Consider the following 23,756-nt stretch of genomic DNA (forward strand, 5'->3'; position numbering starts at 1 on the left):
GTTTAAAAGATTGAAAATATTCTTGTTTCCTTGATGGGTTCACTCCAAAGTGTACTGCCATTGACGAGGGATAGCCTTTTGATGCGTTCTTCACCTGTCAGGTTACTGCAGAGAAGGAGAATAAGATTTTCAATCTGGCCGTGTTTATTGAAGATCAGATATTCGCAATGCATTTGCGCGACGTGCTCTTTGTTCTTTTGTTTTTTCATCATCCAGCTGCTTCACTTGCCTGGCTATGTCAGGGATGGTGAAAGGATTTCTCGTAAAACCCTTGGGTTCTTCAAGGGCAGCAGCGATATCGATTTAGAGGGGTTATCTTTCTTGAAAGAGCTGGATTTTGGTGAAGATTTCAGACTAGAGCCCTTCAAGATCTTGGAAATTTTTGAGAGGAATGGTAATCTGGTGAATGGAAGTGTTATTGATTCAAGAAAAGTTACAAGATATAAACATAGAAAACCTAGGCTTGCAATGGTACGCATTTTGAAGATTTTCTTGGTTTCATAGCTTGACTTTATGTCTCTGTTGTTTACACATATATATCTTTTTAGGTCTTTGCCGACTTGCGGATTGATTCACATCAGATACAGATGGCAACTGTAGCAACTGCATTGCAACATGTTGGTTATGAAATTGAGGTGCATGACTTTACTGATTAGCCGCGCGCATTTTATTTCTTCTTACTCTTATTCTCCAGTTATCATTTTTTATGGCCCATCATAGTGTTTTTACTGTTCTTAATTTCTATCGTCTTTTCTTTTTCTTGATCAACTTTCTATCTCCCCTACAACATTGCGTTTGAATCTTAAAGATGAAAATATAGATTGTTTTTGTTGCACGCCACTAACACTGAGAAGGCGATTACGTGCCTTTGACACGTAGAATTTCAGATGGTCAAATTAATGCAATTTTTGAGACATTTTGGTTTATAAATATCGACATCAATATCAATGTTCTGATTTTAAGGGGATATACTGGAATTGGCGTTTTTGCAGGTATTGACACTGGAGGAATACGGCGCTGCTGCTTCCGAAAACTGGAGTGAGCTTGAAGTTAATGTCAATGTTATCTCAGCAGATGAAAACATGAAGTTTAACGTGGATTGGCTAAAGTAGGAACACTCGCTCAACTTCTCATATAGACACTTTTCTTTTTCACCACTTTTTAGAGTTGATTTTGACCACTTTTTATAATTTTAAGAACACTTGAAAAAATGAGAATCAGGAAGCCCAAAAGCATTGACTAGGAATTGACTAGTGAGTTCGGTGCTTCTTCTTTGCAGCTACGATGGAATACTAGCGAGTTCTCTTAAAGCAGCGGGTGTCATATATTGGTTAGTGTAAATAAACATATAATGCAAATTAAATTAATGATTAATCCCTTTTCATCTGTATCATGCACAATTGTAAAGATTAAAGATTAGACTTGTCGCAGTCTGATGCAGGAACCTTTTAAAAACATACCTCTTGTATGGACTATACACGAACAAATGCTAGCTGCTCAATTAAAAGAGTACGCCTCAAAAAACCAGAGTAAAATGATCGATAACTGGAGAAAAGTCTTCAGCCGGGCCACTGTCGTTGTCTTCCCAAACTACATTTTACCGGTACTGATTTATTTACTTGTTAATGGAATGTTATGCATCGGTATACAGGTGTTTGATGAAGAAAACCATATAATGACACTAACACATACTGCTGTCCTAACTAATATTTCTCTCCCTATGATTCAGATGGCTTATTCGATATGTGATCCTGGAAATTACTTGGTTATCCCGGGTTCTCCTCAAGAAGCTTGGAAAGCTGAGAAGCTAATGCTTTCATACAATGATTACGCACCTCTGCCAGTGGAGTCTGGGACAGATGATTTTGTTATAGCAGTTGTGGGATGCCAGCTCTTATATAAAGGTATCTGGCTTGAACATGCCTTAGTTTTGCAGGCTTTATATCCTCTTCTTACAGGCTTTAGCAATTCGAGTTCTTCTCTTAAAATCGTCATCTTGGTTGGGGATTCTGCTAGTAACTATAAGAAAGCTGTGGAGGTAAGAATATATGCTCTGCTTCGTGCTTTCATAAAAATAGCACATCACACTATCTCTTTTCTAGTGTTAAATAGGCAAATTTACTTTTTAGAAACATAGTCTCTATGCGTGGGTTTACCTATAAATTAATATTGCAAGACGGAGGGAGAGCCGTTTTGCCCTTAGTTACTAATGAAAATCTGTTGCCACAGACTATTGCGCAAAACTTGAATTATCCAAAGGAAACGGTGAAATGTGTTTCTGTTGACGAAGACACGGACAATGTACTGAGGACCGCAGATATTGTTATATATGGATCCTTTCTTGAAGAACATACTTTTCCAGGCATTTTGCTGAAAGCCATGTTCTTAGGAAAACCTATAATAGCCCCAGATCTACCAAGGATAAGGAAATATGTACGTATCTTCACAATTTTTCCTTCAAATCTCTTGCATTCATTTTCCATGTTATCTGCTTTACGTGTTCAGCAACAGGTCCAGATGTAGCTTTATTTCCCTACATCTTAATCAGCTATCACTGCACGAAATTTTAATGGAAATTCGTGCATGACAGCATTTTAAGGACCTTAAAAGTGGACTTTAACTGATTCTAAATAAACACTAGGTTTGGGACAGCGTGAATGGCTATCTTTTTCTCACGGAAGATATCAAGGGTCTGACAGAGATCATGTTTCAAATGGTCTCAAATGGAAACCTCTCACTTTTAGCTCTCAAAGCTGCATTGAATGGAAAACAGACTGCTAAACACATAATGGTTTCAGAAGGCATTCGAGGATATGCTTCACTCTTGGAAAGAATTATCATTCTCCCATCAGAGGTTGCCGTTTCACGTGCTGTCGAAGACATTCCAACAGAAATACAAATTGAATGGATTTTTGACAGTTCTGAATCTACTGAATATACCGATCCTACAAATGAAGCTACGAAGAGGTTTTTAGATGAGGTTGAGAAACAATTCGACAGCAAACATAAGGAGAATACACTGGTTTCAATTGCAGCAAATGATTCGGTTTTGCGAGTCATCTGGGAAGAGCAAAAGCAAAGTGACACAGATAAAATGATAAATAGCATAGAAGAGGAAGAGGTGAATGGTTTTTGTATTGTCTCTTTTAACAAGATTAATCATGAGTTAATATGGGATTTGAGTCCTACTTCGGCTTTGAAATGAAGTCTATTTAATTTAATTAACTAAACATGCAGTTAATGGAGAGAACTGATCTACTGGAAGGACTATGGGAAGAAGTATATAGAAATGTCAGAAGGTCAGATCAATCCTTGCACGAAAGAAATGGCGAAGAACTTGAAAGGACAGGTCAGCCACTGTGTATTTACGAACCTTACTTTGGAGAAGGAGCCTGGCGCTTTTTGCACCGTACTTCGCTCTATAGAGGTCTTCGACTAGTAAGTAATCTGCTTCATCGGCTGAACCCTACATTTTCCTCAAGTTCTTTTGTTTCCTGGTTGTCTGGATTCAGGCTTATTATTTCCCAGATTTCTATTTCTTGCTACCATTCCTCTCTGTCCCTTCAAGCAATGTCTTTTGCACGACAATGACATAAAAAGACCCCTTGAAAACCAGAGTCCATATTAGAATGCTTCTGATCTTGCTGTATGTAATGCACATTTGATCTTTACGACTCATTCTGCAGCCAGTCTGGTGGCCTGATCAGATCCCACAGGATCCATCTGGCTTAAATCTTGGATCCATCTGACTTAAATGAATGTCATTTTGTAGCATCTGTGGCCAGTAGCTATCTTTTGTTCTGTGTATCTGTCTTTGAATTCTAAATACAGCAAAGGTTTTATATTTGCCATTGACTTTTTAAGGCTATAAGGCTCTTTATCTGATGTGAACTGGTGTTTGTAGTCGACAAAAGGTAAAAGACCTGGAGCTGATGATGTTGATGCACCTACTCGCCTTCCACTGTTAAACAACTCATACTATCGAGATGCCATGGGAGATTTTGGTGCCTTCTTAGCTATTGCAAATAGGACTGACCGAATACATAAAAATGCTTGGATAGGATTTCAATCTTGGAGAGTCACAGCAAGAAAGGTAACTACGTCATTCATTGGTCATTGCTAAAACCTCTCCTCATTTCACATGCTATCCCTGTCCACTACCAGGTCAGCCTTTGCAACGTTCAGAGCCATATGGTAATCAAAGAAATGCATATTCATAGTCCCACGCAAGAACATCACAACATATAGAAAACAAATCTAACCTAACTGAAAAGTAGAATTTGCATACCCTTGTAATTTGGCTTCATTCTGTGCCATTTTGACCGTTGACACTTATCATACTTTGAAATTTGCAATATGATGCATTACTCTAGTAAAGTATATGATTTTCCCTCAAGTTATGCTGACCACCTTTAACAGGAATCATTGAGTAAGGCAGCTGAAAAATCACTGGTGGAAGATATCGAAGCACAAAGACATGGGGACACACTGTACTTCTGGGCTCGTATAGATAAGGATCCAAGATCCTCAATGATACAGGATTTCTGGACTTTCTGTGATGTTATAAATGCTGGGAATTGCCGGTACGGGTTATTATATTAATCTTGATCGAATCATTCACGAGCTAAGTGCTCCTACTTGTCAATCTAACTTGGTCATTTCAGTCAGTTGGCTATTATAGCTGGTTGACAAGGCCATGAATCCGACGTATGAAAGGAATAACAAATTTGCCATATAATCTTAAAAAATTCATAATTTAGAATCACATACATTCCACAAGGTTTTGAAACCTTATCAAAATTTGTTTCTCGGGGTTTATCTTAACCCTGAATTATTTTGTCTGATTACACAAAGGATTGCTTTCTCGGAGGCTATGAAAAGAATGTATGGCGTAAAGCAGAACTTGGATATTCTCCCCCCTATGCCCTTGGAGAAAAGCACTTTTTCTGTCATGCACTGTTGGGTATTACCGACTAAGTCATTCATGGAGTTTGTTATGTTTTCAAGGTTTGAACTTCTATAAAGCCTAATGCCCGCCAAGATTATTTATTTGCCAGTATATTGTTAACACGGAACATATTTCCCTTTGTAGAATGTTCGTAGACGCGCTTGATGCACTATTCTACGACAATCACCAGAAGACTGGACATTGTTATCTCAGTTTATCTAAGGTAACTCTTTTCTCGATCCTCATTCACGAGTATATACCGCATTATGCCATTTGAAACTTAATTTTTTTACTAGTTTTAAACTGTAAGTAGATTGTCGCAGCTAGCTTCAATTTCAAAAGATATGTCAAATTCAAATTCTGGAGATTCTTTGTTTTTGCTATTCTCTCAACTATGAGGTTGTTCTGTAACATATGCCTATTGCATGACTAGCAGGGAAACCATTGCTACTCCCGTATCCTTGAATTACTGATAAACGTTTGGGCATATCATAGCGGTAGAAGAATGGTGTATGTAGACCCCAAGACGGGTTCAATGCAAGAACAACACATGCTAGAAAGTCGAAGAGGTCGAATGTTGATTGAGTGGTTCGAGTTGAGCACTCTTAAGAGCATGGATCAGGACTTGGCAGAGGAGTTTGATTATGAAAACCCAGAAAGACACTGGCTATGGCCGTCAACTGGTGAAGTGTTTTGGAAGGGTATACACGAAAAGGAGAAAATATTGAGGTATAAAGAAAAAGAAAGGAGGCGGCAACGAATTAGAGAAAGAATACAGCGGCTGAAGCAACGACCCCGTCAGAAAGCCTTGGGAAAGTATGTTAATCCAGATGAGTCAAAAAACTCGACTAAATCTTACTGACGACTACTTTGAATTGGCATTAAATATGTACCCCGTAAATCCAGATGGGAAAGCTTTCAGTTTTGTTAGCAGGTTGCTTTCTTCTGGAAATGAACTACTGGTATGTTTAAGAACAAGTTCCAAAATTATGTAGTGACCTCTAACAAGTAACAGCACATGCAAATTTCAGTATATTTTTTTGTGTATAGTTTGATATGCAGACTATATTCTCTCCATGATTTTACAGTGAAATCGAGGTTGTTTGGCGATTTCACTGACGTGAGTAAAAAATAGTAAAAAAACAGATACACCCCGAAAAGATAGTGGTTGCGAGTTTCGTGTGCTAAAATAAGCGCTAACTAATGAATGAGACATATCATGTTATTACAAGGTGAGCGCTCAAACAATCTCTTCCCGAATTATTCTAGGAAATAAGTTGGGCATCGGCATCTAACTGCTACTAAACTTGTATGTAAAAGGATGACATCTTTTGTGTGATTGTTACCTGTTGTTTTTCTGCACTTCAATTTTATGCCACACTTGTTTTTTGGTTTGCCTTTTTGATTGGGCCTAAAAATTGACACGTGTTCTCTATAAAATGTGAAATAAACCAGTCAGATATATAATTTCGGTCAAATAATTTTTTGTTTTAGAATCTTCATTGCCTTCTCATTTGAAAAAAACATGCAATCTCGTGCATGAGACAATATGTCATCCCGGGAGTTAAATTCCCTCCAATGAGGGGGAGCTTCTTGTGCGCGGCGTAGCATAAGGTCTAATTGCTGTTGGTTGGCTGAGTCGCCATGATTTATCTCTTCTCACATTTCTGTCGGGCCGGAGATGAGGAGCGGCCTAAGGTGAGCGATTTCACCTTTTGGAGAAAAACAGAATGAGTGCGGAATAAAAGCACACATACAGAATCAGCAAACATACATGCTTTCATGTTTCGGGGATTTCTTCACTTTTCCCATCTTCAAAAAATCAATTCCAAGTGACGTAAAAAATGTTGCCCGTATATAAATTTGTTTGGGCCAGCCCAATCACCTTTTGTTTTAGAAACGCAGTCCACTTTAATACAGCGTACACTCCAATTTTCGTACAAATCGCCCGATTGGCCCGACAAAGTCGCCGGTGATTGATCACAGACCGGAAACTGAATGAATCCGATGAATCCAATGGGTCAGGTTCCTTTTTTCAATATGGGTCCTCCGCCTTGGGCTCCGCCTGTACCGATGCCTCCTCCCTTGCCGCCTGCGCTGCCTCCTTTTCCACCTCCGTCGGCTTCCTTCTGGACACACGCCAATGTCCGCAGCCGTCTCAAGGAAGTTCACGATTCCTTGAACCTCGCCAAAGCATTGTAAGAAAGCATCAACTTGATTTATGTTCTCTTCAATTTGAATCAACGATTTGGTATGCGTGATTAGAGATTTGTAGGCTTCAGTGTGCCTTTAAATGTGATGTTGTAGAGCTACTCGAGATTTTCTCCAAAATAGGGTATCAATCTTGCTCCAATCATTCTCCATATACCTACTCCATTTTGAAATGATGAATAGTGATTCTCCATTTGTGGAGAATCTCAACTCCATCTCCATGTATTTTGGAGAATGACATTATTTACGAAAATGCCATTCTCCAAAATTACAAATACACCCTTTAATTTTTTTTTTTATTAATTTCATATATTTAAATGTTTATTTCAATACTTTTACTAAATTTTAATGATTTTTTGGTATTATTTAATTTATTTCAAGTTTTCTCATTTTTTATTATTTATTTATTTATTGTAATTGAATTATTTTGATGAAAAAAACAAATGAAAATAATAATTAAATAAGATTGTGAAATGATACATTACATGTTTTTTTTCAACACAAATCGAATTAGTTAACTTGAGATAAATCAAACATGTATACACATTAAAACATAAAAAACAGTTCACATTAAAACATATAAAATAGACGATCATAAAACAAACCAACAACTTAAAACAAACACTCACAAGCAATAAACATTGACATATTTTTATTCCACTGCAATGATGACTAAACACTAGTACTCTCCTAGATCGGACCCGTATGGAGAAGTTCCGCCGAAGAACTGGCCCAACAGATTAGAAGATCCTTCGGCTCCATAATTTGTTTAATATCATATTACATAATTACTATTTTTATATTAAATAATTTGGAATAAAAAATATAAAAAATAAAGAATTTATAAAATTTAGAGAATATGGGTTGGAGAAGATTTTTTAAATAGAGAATGCAATACTCCATTAGTATAGAGAATGAAAAAATGGAGAATAGGGTTGGAGATGCCCTAATAGTGATTTAAGCTTAAACACGTTTATTCCGGAAAAAAAACGACATATTGCTCTCAGTTCGGTTTCAAATTTATAATTTCTTTCCAAGTTTGTAATGGTCTTTCAGCTGGAAACTGTTTCAGTGAGGTGATCTTAAATGAGCTTTGAGAAAAGGATTACAAAGTTGAAACTGTAGGTTAGGTACTTTTAGCTAGGTTCTTTTTGCGGCTTTGTAGCAGACACCTGGCAAGGTGCTAGTATAATTCAAAACATGTACTGCAGTAAATGTTCTAGATTCAATATGGTGAACGGCCTCGTGGTTAAAGCCCCTACTTTTGAATGGAAGTTCTTGAAACCGAAAAAGATACATTCATAGAATAGTTTGGAATTTCAGTCCTTCAAATGGCAACAAGGGCCGCCAATATTTAATACTTCCTTGACATATTGCTGGTCTAGAAACCATTTTTAATTTATCGTTTGGTTTTTGATTGCAATGCTTATTCGAACAGGAAAAAAGAGTTGGACATTATGATTTTGATGAAAGAGAAGGAAGGACTCGTCGAAGGTGAAGATAGAATGGATATCAACTTGTCAATTGATAGTTTTTCTAAATTTGTGAAAGATAATCGGATTGGGGTTGAGTTCCAAGAATCAATGTCATTGAATGCTACAAATGCCATAATGTCAAAACTAAGATTTCAGCTGGAGCCATTCAGGGTTGCCACAGACAAGAACAGTCCATGGGAAGAAAAATCTTCTGTTGAAAGGTTTGCCAATAACATAATGAAGTACAAGAGAAATAAACTTTGGCGGAAACGGAAGAGAAGGAAAATTGCCGAGCACATAGCCAAGGTAGCATAATGTAATAGACTTTCTTATGTCATTTTTTAGTCTTTATTTTTTCAGTATGTAATTTAGCTCATGATTTGTCTTTAAAACTTTCATGGTCTCAGGAGAGAGAGAAATTCGATCAAATAGATAAAAAAGCTGATGAATGGAGGGCCAGGGAGATTGCCAAAGATATAGCACAGCGCAAGGTACTGACTTGCATAATATTTACTTCTTAATTATGTTATTTATAGTGTGTTTGAATTTTCACTGCCCCTTATTGTCCCTTTGACTAAGTAAAGAAGTCATATTATTTTGCAGGTAGAAAAGATGAAGGAAATAGCCAAGCTTAAGGCGAAAGAGGAGAAAAAGAGGCTGGAGTCTGAGGTGAGGGTGCTTAGGATACATTTTACTTTGTTTTAGTAGGTTATTGTAATCTGAATCATTTAAAAACATCGATTGCCTCTCGACAGATATGTTCCTTGTGTGACAGATGTCTTTCTAACTTTATGCTCTTTCTTAAACTGTCTTGTCCATCTCCATGATAAATGTAAAAAGTGATATTTTCATATTCGGAAGTTAAATATTATCACCGACCTTTTTCTTGTGGAAATATAGGGGATTGCTCACTTTTAAATTATTTTGCCATTAGTTTGAATTGTGTTCATCACCCTTCATACATGTTATAGTTTCTCATCTGACGCATGGATAGAAACATAACAAACAGGCAGAAAGTTCTAACCTATTATTCATTCTCGCTATAGTTCATTTTAAGAGAACCATAACTTGCATACTGCTTTAATGATTTGGAGTCACAACATGAGCATGTTGCCTTATGTTTATTGTTTACTTTTGGCTGTCCTCGTCATGATCCATCCATCAAACACGTCAAAGGTCCCATATACTTCGAAACAACTAGGTGGTTGTTACCACTTGCAAATTCATCCTGTTTACATCCTTTTTGCTATGCTAAATGTCCTGATAATTGAGTCACATACCTTTATTTGCTGTCATTGCTTTGAGGATGCTCGTTTGCTCCATACTGGTAGACTGTTGTTTATGCTGCTCTGACTGAATATTTTATTCCTGCTTTTTGCCTATTTCCCTTAAGCTCGTCAACCAAATTAATTTACCCTACTATAATCTAATTTCAGCTTGAGATGGTGTTGATTGTTGAAAAGCTACAGGAACTACGTTCTATCAGGATACAGAAATTGAAAAAACAAGGTAAATTACATCAACAATCTGGTTCCTAGATAAAGCCTATAGTAGCTCTGCAATACCGAGTACTTACAGACTTCTTGTTGACTAAAATGCTCTGTTTTACTAGTTTGAGCTGAGTCATGTCGAGATCTTAGCATCACAGAGGAGAGAGCCTATTTGATCAAATGATATTATCATACAGGTCATTTTCTTCCTGAAGAGGATGATAAGTTTCTTGAACGAGTGAGAGCTGAGGTTGAGGAAGAGGAGCGTCAAGCAATAGCTGCAGCTGACACAGATGCTGCTAAAGATGCCATAGCTACTGCTGAGGAATCAAGAAGACATATCCAGAGTCATGCACCAGATTCAGAAGAACATGAACGCAGTCATACTGGAGGTAGGGAAAATCAAGACCAGAACAATGAGAGCACAAACAACTTAGTTCCAATGTCGGTTGCTAAGAAAGAATCAAGCCATGGATCCAAAGAACCTGGTTCTGGCAGTGCCTATGATTCGGTTGCTAATTTGCCATTGGAATTTTACCATTACTATCATGGCAGCAATACTGATATGGGCACACTTATCGAGGTGATCTCCATTGTCCTTTTGAGTTCCTTTACTTTTTCTTGTACCTTTCCCCTCACATGGCTGGAGATTTGATGTAGCTGCAATGTCCTCTTTTACTTTAGGGCTTTCTTCCCTTTTCCTTTGTCGTGCAGAAGCTATATGTTTCTTGACAGGATACAAGTGAGTACTGAAGTACATGTATAACCGTGAGATTATTCGTCTGTTGGAGGCTTTTCACTTGAAATGATTACATATTTTCTTTATTGCTTCACAATAGCAAGTCAAAATATTACCTTATTCATGATTTATGACAGGCTGACATCTCCATGTATCGGCTGATCCCTGTAATTTTATGATTCTATGCAGGTAAGAAGAACATGGGATGCATATATAAGGCCTGGAGGAAGGTATTCACCCCTTAACCATGTTTGACTTTCTTTTTGAATTCTCGTTTATGTGCGTCGTGATGGGATAAGAATGGGAAACACTGGATCTAACCAAAAGCATCAATATTCACGAGATTAAAGAGCTCCACATTTCATTATCCTTTACACCGCTGAGTTTGTCGCAGAATGTTTTCAATGCTTGCATTATCGCTCATCATTCATTTTACTTGATATCTTCCACATTTCATTATTCTTTACAGCACTGATTTATTCCTGTGTTACGCTTCCTTAATTGTACTTAACTTTATTGCAGCCGAATACCGGGGCATTGGGTTCAACCTCCCCCTCCAGCAGATGAGATATGGGCATCCTACCTGATGAAGAGACCCGATTCTTGAACGAGCCACGGATATCTTAGCTTAATTCCGGAGAGTAGTAGATAACGAGGTTCAATTAACTGAATCAGGCAGAGACATGGGTGATTTTGCGAACAAGAAAGCTGCCAAATCATCTTGTATTTGTAATCAGTTAGTACAGAAAGAACAGTCTTACTGGTTAACATAGAATAAATAGTTCCATCCCATTTTTAAATTATATTTCGTTCTCGAAATTTTGATTATAGAAAGGACGGTGACAAATATTTTGATGAAATCATTGTATATAAATTAGCAGCAAATTGAATGTTAAAAGCGGAATGAATTATGTATCACACGAACTGGTTTACAAAACATACCGAGACATAATATGGTTTTAATGAAAAATTTATATTTGTTCGATTCGAAAATTAATTTGCATGGACGTTCCAAACAATGTGTTTGTTATAAAATTTCTTAATATTTTGTTATAAAATCATTATAATTTTTCTACAGAAAATTTGTGCTGTAATGTGTGGTGTGTGTACAATCTTTTGTATCATTATCGACGAACTAAAGTGAAATTTGACAAATTATAGAAGGACTAAATTGATATTTGAATTGTTAAAATAAAAAAATAAAAGTGTGAGATTTTTTTTTAAAAAAAAAAAACAAAAATATAATATTAGTATCATATAAGTGTAAAGCTGAAAAAAAATTGTGTTTATCCTAGGTGGTTACTATCATCTCCTCAATTTTAATAAAATACTAATTACTCGCGATGCGTGTGTATACAATCTTTTTTATCATTATCGATGTACTGAAATTTGAAAAATTATAGAGAGACTAATTGATATTTGAATTATTGAAATAAAAAAAATAAAAATAAAAGTGTGTGTTGAAATTTAAAAAAAAACCAAAAATATAATATTAATATCATATAAAGGTAAAATTGAAAAAAAAAATTAGTGTCTTCTCTATACATAGTTATTAATAATATATAATGAGACGTCTATAAATCGTGAGATCACCACCTATTTAAACGGAATATTTGTGACCCAAATAACTCAATATGACCCGGAGACCGTCTCACCAGTTTTTCCTCATACATTTTGCTGGATAACTATATTTATTTTCTCCATCGTCAATATTGGCTTGCATCATCTTTTTGTGTTTTGTATTAAAAGAACTGTTTGTGTCCCAGCGTTAGATTTGTCCATAAATAGAATTAATATATATCGACTAATTTGTAATTTTTCCATGTTTAATTATTTTCATATTGATATTTAACAGATAAGTATTTTCGAATGGTCAAAGTGAATATTTTTTGGTGGAAAAAAGACTAAAGTTGAAAGAAATACAAACGAGTGTACTAAATTGTATAACATAATAAAAATGAAAAATATTCAAAATTACAAAATTAAAAATATAACTTTTGCATGGTGGATGTTTCAAATTTATATTTTAGATGGATTGTAATCATCAATATACATATATATATATATATATATATATATATATATATATATATTTTCATTAAGCTAACATTAATAAATATTTAAACAGTGATATATTGTGAATTTAAAATCTATATATAAATGAAAATTATCGAATAAATTACATGAATTTGAAGTTCTAAAATCCATTAATCGAAAATTTTAAAATGAGTGAGAACTCAACGCACATTTGAGTTCAGCTCTATTTGATTGAGTTTGATTATCAGTCAGACACGAACTTCGATTCATTATCAGAAAAACACTACTCCGAAAAATTAGTAACAAAAAGAGAAGTACATAAGAAAGAAAGAGAGCTTTTGCATATCCTATCTTCAAATTTATAATATCCATCAAAATTATATATATATATATATATATATATATATATATATATATATAAATTTTGATATACTAGACACCTACCGTACAGTACATACCTATGTGAGCATCAATGAAGTGTCACTCAACCATTGGACGTGATAAAATATAGAAAAATTGCACATCCAATAGATGAGTGACACCTCATCGGTGCTTATATAAGTGTGTACGATAGCTATGTAGCATATCAACACTCATAAATATATACTAGTTATTATGCACACGCGTTGCGTGTAGTTACAATCTTTTTTATTATTATCAATGTACTAAAATGAAATTTGACAAATTTTGGAGGGACTATATTTATATTTAATGATTGAAATAAAAAAAATAAAAAATAAAAGCGTGTTGAAATTAAAAAAAAAAAACAAAAAACAAAAGTATAATATTAATATCACATAAGGGTAAAAGTGAAAAAAAAAAGTTAATGTCCTCTCTAAGTAGTTACTATGAGGTCCTCACACTTTATATATAATAATATATATATATATATATATATATATATATATATATATATAATTCCATTATCTCAAAAAGACATATCTAAAATTAATTATTAATTAACACAAGAAAAGGCTAAAAATAAATAATCCCCAAAGCAACCCAAAACTTTTTTACAGTTTTAAAAAACGCCCCACACCTATCCTAAAACATGGCAATCTACCCTTTAATAATTAATCAGTTACCAATTCACCCCTAATTATGCTCTCCTCCGGCCATCGGAGTATTGAGAGAGCGGTACCACTTCCTGCAACGGCGTGGATAACGGCGTCGGCAACGGAGAGTTACGGCAAACGGGACACGACGCATTCAGCTTAAGCCAGGCATCAACACACATAACGTGAAAGTAGTGCCTACAATCTGGTAGCATCCTCAGCATTTCCGTTTCCCTATACTCACACAAACAGATCGAGCAGACGGTTTCGTTTCCCCCGTTTCCGTTTCTCTTCGAGAATACGAACTTTGGGTAAGAGTCGATGACCGCCTGATCGAGCCCGACGACCACGTTTTGTGAGTCGCTCTCGTCATCCTCGGCGACGAAGATTATCCGAGGGAGGTAGACGCTGTTCTCAGTGGAGGGAGCGGGGTTTGTGGAAGACAGGGAGCGATGATGTCGGCGGCGTCGGCGTGCGGTTGCTGAACGGCAGCAGATATAGGATGCGAGAAGGATGGTGGAGAAGAGGACGAGGAAGCCGAAGGCAATTGCGATGGCGTAGCCAAGTCCTATGGAGCTGAAGTTCTGAGAGAAGGAGGATTTGACAGGAGGAGTGGTGGCGGACATTGGGAGAGGAGGAAAGTGGTGGTGGGGAAGAAAAGGGCCATCCGGAAGGAAGAAGAATTCAAGGGATAACAGGGGTAGAATGGGCTATAACGGAGATAGTGGGTGAGGTGCTTTGTTGCAGCATTTAATTCACATCAACCTCCTCATTTATATACAACTTGGATTTTTTATTAATTATATTAAAATTAATAAATATTTGTTTATTATTTATAATTATTTATATAATTTAATGAATATATTTAAATTTTAAATATTATTATATAAAAAAAATATCATCAATAAAAATAACGTCGTTAAATTGAATTCTTTATTTTGTGTAGATAAAACTGTTATTAATAAAAATATTTATATTACATTTTGAATTGAGATAATAATAATAAAAACAATTTACGAAAAATCGAAATACCAAAATTATAATTGATATCCAAATTTTGTGGAGGAACGTACTCATATGTGAAGGAAATATCAGTCCAATAAATGGTAGAGGAACATTGACCGAGACTTCGAGAGTTTCGAGTGTCGTTTTGGATTTCCTTATGGATTTTGAAATTTGAAGTGGGAATTCAAATAGATTTGGGCCACGAATCATATTATAAAAAGTATGTCTTTTGTGAAATGATCTTACGAATTTTTATTTATGAGACGGGTCAATCATATCGATATTTACAAAAAAAAATTATAATATTATCATAGAAAATAATAATTTTTCATTGATTACCCAAATAAAAGACTCGTCTCACAAAATACTATCCGTGAGACCGTCTCACACAAATTTTTGCTTATTATAAAACATCAATTTTGGTATTCATTTTCACAAACGGATCAATATTAAATGTCAATTAAAGTGGTGAAAACTAAGAGACGGATTAAAACAAAATTTGTAGAAAATGTATTTAAAAAATATCGAATGGACCAATAACCACCATAAATATTAACTATAATTTCATTATATAGACAAAGACATTCAAGCACCTTACTTTCACGTCAAACGAACATCCAAAATATTATATGAAATTATTATAAATTAATAGCTATAATTTAATTAAATTTATGTTTTGTATATTGATAAGATTTAATAAATATGTGTAAAATTAGATAACAATTCACGCATGATTCGTTAATATAATCAATTGATCATAAAATTTTAATGAATTTTAATATGGCGTTTAATTGTTTATATGACTTTATTAAAAATTAATTTTAGATTTATAATGTAAGACTATTGAGATGTTATTTGTTGAAAGATTAACCCCATGTAAGGAATTAATCATATCCACGTTTAAGAAGCGATGGTATTAAATGATCCTAAAACGAAGGTATTATCCTATACTCGCATCCAGTGGTCAATTTTTGTTTTTAATTTTTTTTATTTTCACGTGAATTATGAATCTTATGTTGGCTAAATTGCTAATAGAAGTAAACTAGTAAAAAAGACAAAGTAGTACACTTGAAAGTACGAGTATTGTTTATCTTATAACAAAATCAAACCAAGCTATGTAGCGAGTACAATTTTCTTAAAACAAATTCGTCTCATTGGGTATGTACTTCGAGGATTGAACCAGACGACTGTTTTCCACGATACAACAAGCATATCTGTAACGATATTTCACAAATCACCACACTGACGAACGAAATAATACCTGAACTTTATCAGAAGAGCACATAGAACCTAAGTGGATCTTTCTGGTGTTTGCGTAGGGAATAATCAGTAGGCGGAAAGCATGAACGAGACGAGAGAAAAAGTGGATGTTTCTTGTGTTTTATTTCAAGCTTGGCACATTTTTTATTTATACAAGATGATATCATTCATACACGAAAAAGCCAAAAGTTGCCATCAATAGACAGTCGTACGAAGCACCAACAATCAACAGTCTGTGAGATGGAATGTGAAAGGTGACATAGCCTAACTAGCCGATTTTTGTCTTGCCCGGTTTGGCATTCGATGTACCCATATCACACTCATATCTTTGGACACGAGTCAAGATTTTTCCTATTCAAATCGAACTCTTGATTTGCATCTCTCACGTCGGCGTGCGCGAGAAAATATTTTGACCAATTATTCTTACTCTTTCATAAAATATAACACAATATACTTAATTTTTCTATACGAGACAAACTATTCACAACATTACGACGAACTAGATTTATGTGTTCTATAATATTGCAATTAGATGTTATATAAGTGTAATTATTATATTTTTCAAATATGTGATTTGCAAGGTTTTTTTTAGAAAATAATTTAAATTTTAAAATTAATTTCAAAACTAATTTTAAAAAAAAAATGTAGCAAAACTAATGCAATACGCGCTTACAAAGCGGGGACGCTGCTCACGTGGAGCAGCGTCCGTGCTTCGTCAGCGCGGATGCTGCACAGCTGGAGCCACGTCTGCGCGACGGAAATTTTAGTTACGGAATATTTTCCAAACATCGTCGCTAAAATCACATCCGCGACAGTTTTGGCTAACCGTCGCTACAATCACATCCGCGACGGTTTTTGCTAATCGTCGCTAAAATTATATTTGCGACGGTTTTATTACGGTCGCTACATTTGCGACGGTTTATAACCGTCGCTATAATGGGAAACACCGTCGTTAATATTAGCGACGGTTTGTAAACCGTCGCGGTTTCGAAATTTTGGTATTTTGGTACATTGAATGTAGTAGCCCGAATTCCAAATTGGGTAATTAACGGATTAATGGTGATTAATTATGATCGGAAGGTCCGAAGATGGTTCGGAAGCACCGAAGAGTTCGGAAGGTCCGAAGTGAGTTCGGTGGATCCGATCATTAGGTGTCAAGAGTTGATCGACACGTGGGAGTTCGGACGTTCCGAAGTGTAGGTTCGGTGGATCCGATCATGAGGTGTCAAGAGCAGCTGGACACGTGCAAGTTCGGACGGTCCGAAGTGTATGTTCGGTGGATCCGAACATGAGCTGTCAAGAGCCAATGGACACGTAAGAGTTCGGACGTTCCGAAGAGGGTTCGGACGATCCGAACATGGCCTATAAATAGTGGTCGGATTTCCTCATTTTGACTCGCCAATTCAGAGAATTCCATAGCATTTCAGTCGTTTCTGACAGGTTCTAGTCTTATTTCCGAGATTTGGGCACTAGCGGGGAGCTGCTGGTCTTGTAGCAGAGCTGTGCTCTAGTTGGGAGATAGCGGCATCAAAGGGCTGTCGTCGGACGAAGGTAAACCCTAAACCTTTGGTAGTACTAGGGAGTACTGGTTTTGCTAGCCGAGCATGGTAGTATTGTTCATTGGGTATGCTTTTGATGAATAGGCTTGGATTAGACCTGTTGTCTGGTTGTTCCAGTGGATTAGGATTGCAGTGATAGAGGTACGAAAGTACTATCCGAGATATCCTGGTTGAGTATACATTCATATATGTGTTGCATGATTATGTGGTGCATTGATATATGTCATATGATGCATGCTATTATGTCACGTTTATTACTGCACGTTGCATTTCACGTTGAGCCGTATTCTCCTTTGAGATAGCCTTTGCTGTTGAGCTGTATCTCTTTCGAGATAAGCTATATCTTGGGGCCGCTCAGCCCTGTCTTGTGGACGCATGGACACCGAGAGTACACAGTGGCCGACGGGTCGGGAGGGCTTCGGTGGTCCGGGACATTTTAGGTCCACGTCTGTCTTGTAGTGGATGCAGTGACCCAGAGGTTGGACCGCGCGGCACTATCCACTTGGCGCCTCTAGACTGAGCATTGTTGAGATCCTTTTGTGATTCCTGTTTCTTGACTACCCCGGTATCATGATCATAGCATGTGCATTTCATATAGGTCTGTATACTCATACTTTTGTACTGGGCGTTCTTATCGCTCACGTCCTCGGTTTTGTTTATTCTTGGACACCCCATTCCCAAGGGGCAGGCCTCAGGTTGGACAGCTCAGGAGGAGCAGGAGGAGGACGTTGAGTAGCTGGTTGGTTTAGTTTTCGGTATTGTTCTATTCGATATGGTTGTACTTGTTTTTTTAGTTGAGTTATTATAGACTTCGATTGGATTGTATATTTATAGATTGTTGACTATTTCCGCTGTTATCTCTGATTACTGTTATTAAGTAAAGTGCATGCTTAAGTTCTTGCTTAGTAGGTGATCCTGGAACGGGTCACTACATTGAACGCTATCGATAATTGTATTAACAGCGTGCATATGCATGCCGCAGATAATAGTATTAACAGCGTGCACATGTTCGCCGCGGATAATCTTGAACTTTCAACGGCTTGCATCTTTGCAGCATGCAATGTGCGCTGCGGAAAATGAATTTGCGCACTGCGAAAAACTATTTTTGTAGTAGTGAAGAGAGAGGAAAAAAACAAAGAAAAATTCATCACGAAAATATTTTTCAGGAACCTCTACTAGTTCTTTCAGTGATTCAGGGATGACTGAATTTCTTTTCTGTTTTTTTCTATATCAAATAGTAGAGGTTCTTGAAAATACCGGTTTGAATAGTAATGTTTTCTTTTATTTTATTTTCTCAAAAAGAGATTAATTCGATGATAAAAACGATTGTGTTTCGAAGGTAATTATTCTATAGATATAAGATATAATTTCATATTTAAAAACTTAAATTTTTTTAAATAATAATAATAAGAAACATAATAAAGTTCGTTCATAATATCTCTAGAGTAGGGTCTTGTGAGACGGTCTCACGAATTTTTATCTATGAGACGCGTCAACCCTATCGATATTTACAATAAAAAATAATATTATTAGCATAAAAAATAATATTTTTTATTTTTAACTGACGACCCAAATAAGATAGATGTCTCAGAAAATAAGACTCGTGAGACTGTTTCCCATGAATTTTTGTCATATCTCAGAAAATAAGACTCGTGAGACTGTTTCACATAAATTAATAATATAAATATATTGTAAAATATAATATATTAACTTTTTACGTGTTTTTTTAGTGAAATATTTAAATATAATGTCTAAATTAATTAAATAAACAACAATACCAAAATTTCGAAACCCCGACGGTTTGTATATTAGCGACGGTGTTCTCCATTTTAACGACAGTTATTAATAGTCGCAAAATTTAGCGACGGTAATAAAACTGTCGCAATTTAATTTTAACGACGGTTAATAAAAACCGTTGCGGATTTGATTTTAGCAACAGTTGTTGAATATATTCCGTCGCTAAAAATTCCATCGCACGATCACTGCAAGCAAGGACGCTGCTGGAGCAGCTTGATTACATTAGTTTTGCAACACTTTCTTTTTTTAAATTAGTTTTGAAATTAATTTTAAAATTTAAATTATTTTAAAAAAAAACCGTGATTTGCAATATTGCTTTTGACAAGTAAAACATTATTTAAAGTAAAAATTGAGATGAAAAATTATTATATTATATTATATTTTCTTATTAATAATAAAAAGTAAAATTCGGGAAAATAATCAACCAAACAATATGAAAATAAAAAATAAAAAATGTTTCACAATCTTGTCGAAGATATCTTATTGAAACCGAACACACAAGTTTTTCGAGTTGATTTTATATATAGATATTGTTTCGAGATATTTGTTTCAACTATACGCATACGAACTTTTTTCTTACTCAAATTTGAATAAAATTTTATGAGTTTTAATAATTTATTAATATTATATAATTATATATTAAATGTAGACAAATAAGCTCAAACATTTAAAAATGTTAATTTTTTTTACTAATATTCACTCAGATTCGTCCAATAGATATAGAATCAATTCACGGTGCACACCGAATGTAAAAATCTCAATAAACTCGCGGGATTTATTATTATTATTATTCATATATTTAAAATACAACAAGTAAAGCTTTCAGTAGTATTTAATTAGTCGATCGGACATGAGATGTGGCAAAGAAGCGAGTCTTCAATCATGAAACATCACAGTTCCTCCGGCGGAAATCTTATTTAAAGAAGTCGGAGAAAGAGGGAAGCTTCATCTCCCCCTTCTGAGAAAGGGGAATGGTTATGTTTCCGACGACAGGAAGATCCACGATGAGCTTGATTTCGAGCAAGTAGTCCACATCCCAATCTGCGCCGATGTCCTTTATCAAGCTCACTAGCACACTGTGTGGCACCTTTATGCCTACGTCTAGCATCGTATCGTCGTTCCCTTTCAAAGATCCTGGATCCGGTACATCACCCGAAGCTATTATCCTACATGTATCACAACCAGATTCTAGTTAAATAAATTCATGTTTCAACACCATTAGATTTTGTTCTAACTTATTTTGGTCGGTAATGTTAATTACTTGTGAATTCTATAAATCGATTCAATTAGTCGAATGATCGTCAACATAGATTCGAGTGAAATTTAAAATGAATTCGAACTATGTTCGTTCTGATTGAGCGAAATTATACGAAAGAAGAAAAAACCTGTCGACGCTTTTGAGTGAGTACTTGATGTCGCAGATGGGAACGGAGACGCCGTAAGGATTCTTGACGCAGACCTTCGCCAAATAAGTGATTCCCTGACTGCCGACGTCCTTCAGATCGACGTCCGTTATCGAAGCTTCAGGCTTCTTAACGTCAGCCACTTTGTCTGCTACAAAATTCTTAGCCTTGTCCACCAAATTCATTTTCAAATTTTTTTTTTTCGATTAAAATATGATAATAATTATAGTTACAGAAACTCTGAATGTGGGGTTTATGAATTTATAGTGAAGGGGGTAAAAAGGACACGTGTTGGATTCTGGGCACCTGGTCCATGTAGCGACATCTGTGTAAAATTGTTGGGACAGAAATGCGAGGAATTCGGTGATGCAAACGCGTGTTAATGGGTCACCAAGCATTGTCATTTAGACAAAGAAATAAAAATCAATTCCCACAACATAGGTGGAGCTAGTTAATTTTTATTCAAAAAAATAAAAATCGATTCCTCTAGCATCTTGCATTTGCTTCATACGAATAGACTATATACAGATTTTAATTGTTGTTCGAAATTAAGGATAAGCACAAATTCTAATCCATCAATCATATAATATCTTAGCCAAATAATTGGAACACTCGGCGTGGACGAACAGGATTTCGCTTTCATCTTGAAAATATGGTCTAGAAGATAAGAAATATGCGTGTGTGAGAGCATGATGAATGCTTAGTTTGAAGGGAAGAGGGCTTAGGGCAGATTAGGGGTAATCCCAATATGTTTTTTTTCTATTGATCAAAACCCATATAATTTTTTAGCGTTCCAACGAGAGATTTCCACGGGACCATCGACAAATTTTTGCACTAACGTTGAGAAAGGCAATGAATTGTCATATATATTTTTTATTTCAAAGATATATATTATATTTGAGTTATCCATGAAAAATATTACTTTTTATTATAAATATAGAGATGATTGACTTGTCTCACAGATAAAACTATGTGATATCGTTTCACAAGACACCTACTATCAACTTTTAATAAATTCATGTAAATTAAAAGATGGAGATTGGGATACCGGAGGTCCGGCACTGAAAATAATTAGGCGGCCAGTGATGTTGGGATATATTATCCATCGGCTGCAATGAAATAAATGAGAGAACCACATTAGCTACAAATATGCATTTTGATTTTTTGAATAATTTTTCAATTGTGATTTGAGATTGTATTTTTGCATCTCTTAAAACATTTGACGAAGAATTAATTGAAATTTTGGCCTCTGATTTCTCAATATAGATGATGAAAATCTTTTTTTTTTTTTTTTTTTTTTTCATGTTAATCATGTTGCAAACACTCGTGGATCATAAATGTGTGCTGACTATTTTATTTATTTATTTATATTTTTTAGCTCAAGCGCTAGAGTTTGGACTTAGGAGAGCCGTCCGTGTGGGCCGGAAACAAATTTTTCATGTTTCTTTTAAAATTAAAACGTTGTCCTACAAATATAGAGTATATCACTAATCATCATATTAAAGGATATATTTTAGTAATTTATTAACTTATAACTTAATAATTTATTAACTATTATAACTTATTTCAAAATTAATTTCTTGAAATACTTGGATAAAATAAATCACTAGCATTAGGAATAACTTTAAACCTAGAGTTAGTGGAATAATACTTCATTTGGTTGGAGAATGTAAGTATGTAACTGAAAAAAATATTTTTTTAAAAAAAACAATGCTTTTATTAAAAATTATATCGTTTGGTTAAAAATATGTAAAAAAAGTAAATGATATATCGTCCATATATTATGATCTAGCTGCATTTATATCGCGTTGGAACTTGGACGTTGGTGAAATTTACTTGAAATACCAAATTTTTATTGCCTTTTCTTGAAATTCATTTACCAATAAATTTCATTATATGTATTAATGAAGAGGAAACTATATTAATAATTGTATTCTTATGCTAGTAAAAGATACATTATATATATACCAATTAAAATTTTAAAAACATCATCCATTCATATACAAATAATAATAAACCCTTCAAATATTAATGTAAAACTAAGTTGGTACTTTCTTTCTAAAAAAAATTCTCGACAGCTTATTTTTATTAAAAAACAAAATTATAAGCTTTTCTAAAATTATTTTTGACCAATACTTCTAAACATCCTATAAAATTCTATAAATTTACTAGACATTTTAATAACTTAGTCAAACAAGCTCTAATTAAATCTTTCTGCATGCATCTTCTATATATATATATATATATATATATATATATATATATATATATATATATAATATATGTTGGTAACCCAAATTGTATCCAAACTAAGACTAATGTGGACATGGTTTTTAAGCAAAGAATTTAAGCTTACTAATTTCCACACCAAACCCATGAACGATTTGAGCTTCAAGCCATGTTTTAAATGTAAACCTAAATCCTATCCTAATAGACTTTGTTCTACGTAGATAAAGTTTTACATCTTGCACTTTCATGTGAAAATACATACCTTGTTTGACTTATTGTAAATTTCAAACGTATTGAGTTCCGACTACACATTAATTTTGTACAAGTTTGAAATATGACACCACGAAATCTCCTATGCCTTCCTCTCTATTTTGATTTGATTCTTGACGTTAACTTCTAACTCAAGCGGACAAATAGCACGCATTATGAGAAAATCACATTTTTTTTCACACTTTTATAAACCTGATGTTGGATACAGTTAAGTTAGTGATGACTATCTGATTATCTGTATCCTACGTTGAGGATTTATGGTTATTCGAGAAGTCACG

The 23,756-nt window shown here is 34.8% G+C and overlaps 4 protein-coding genes across 5 annotated transcripts; 2 read left to right on the forward strand and 2 right to left on the reverse strand.

The window, feature by feature from the left end:
- Positions 1-1,269: 1,269 nt before the first annotated feature.
- On the forward strand, positions 1,270-5,929 carry LOC140812606 (uncharacterized). Its single transcript, XM_073170916.1, has 11 exons — positions 1,270-1,330; positions 1,432-1,603; positions 1,730-2,038; positions 2,230-2,433; positions 2,642-3,121; positions 3,238-3,438; positions 3,905-4,093; positions 4,420-4,583; positions 4,855-5,007; positions 5,093-5,171; positions 5,385-5,929. The coding sequence occupies exons 2-11, from the start codon at positions 1,436-1,438 to the stop codon at positions 5,808-5,810; spliced, it is 2,373 nt and encodes a 790-aa protein (XP_073027017.1). The 5' UTR covers positions 1,270-1,330; positions 1,432-1,435; the 3' UTR covers positions 5,811-5,929.
- An 809-nt stretch (positions 5,930-6,738) lies between these two features.
- LOC140812639 (U11/U12 small nuclear ribonucleoprotein 59 kDa protein) lies at positions 6,739-11,749 on the forward strand. Of its 2 annotated transcripts, XM_073170960.1 has the most exons (8): positions 6,744-7,146; positions 8,598-8,940; positions 9,042-9,125; positions 9,238-9,303; positions 10,071-10,143; positions 10,322-10,707; positions 11,053-11,093; positions 11,386-11,749. In XM_073170960.1, the coding sequence occupies exons 1-8, from the start codon at positions 6,947-6,949 to the stop codon at positions 11,468-11,470; spliced, it is 1,278 nt and encodes a 425-aa protein (XP_073027061.1). In that variant the 5' UTR covers positions 6,744-6,946; the 3' UTR covers positions 11,471-11,749. The 2 variants fall into 2 exon arrangements, with proteins under 2 accessions (XP_073027062.1, XP_073027061.1); XM_073170961.1 differs by lacking the exons at positions 11,053-11,093; positions 11,386-11,749 and adding an exon at positions 10,809-11,028 and having other exon boundaries at positions 6,739-7,146.
- Positions 11,750-13,839: 2,090 nt separating this feature from the next.
- LOC140812063 (RING-H2 finger protein ATL67) lies at positions 13,840-14,710 on the reverse strand. Its single transcript, XM_073170244.1, has one exon. It carries the CDS (start codon positions 14,579-14,581, stop codon positions 14,000-14,002), a length of 582 nt encoding a protein of 193 aa, XP_073026345.1. The 5' UTR covers positions 14,582-14,710; the 3' UTR covers positions 13,840-13,999.
- Positions 14,711-20,325: 5,615 nt separating this feature from the next.
- LOC140812143 (desiccation-related protein PCC27-45) lies at positions 20,326-21,211 on the reverse strand. Its single transcript, XM_073170356.1, has 2 exons — positions 20,962-21,211; positions 20,326-20,742 (listed from the first exon to the last, which is right to left on the reverse strand). Exons 1-2 carry the CDS (start codon positions 21,162-21,164, stop codon positions 20,490-20,492), a joined length of 456 nt encoding a protein of 151 aa, XP_073026457.1. The 5' UTR covers positions 21,165-21,211; the 3' UTR covers positions 20,326-20,489.
- Positions 21,212-23,756: the final 2,545 nt, after the last annotated feature.

This window comes from Primulina eburnea, chromosome 14, assembly GCF_022965805.1.
Source record: "Primulina eburnea isolate SZY01 chromosome 14, ASM2296580v1, whole genome shotgun sequence".
NCBI lineage: Eukaryota > Viridiplantae > Streptophyta > Magnoliopsida > Lamiales > Gesneriaceae > Primulina > Primulina eburnea.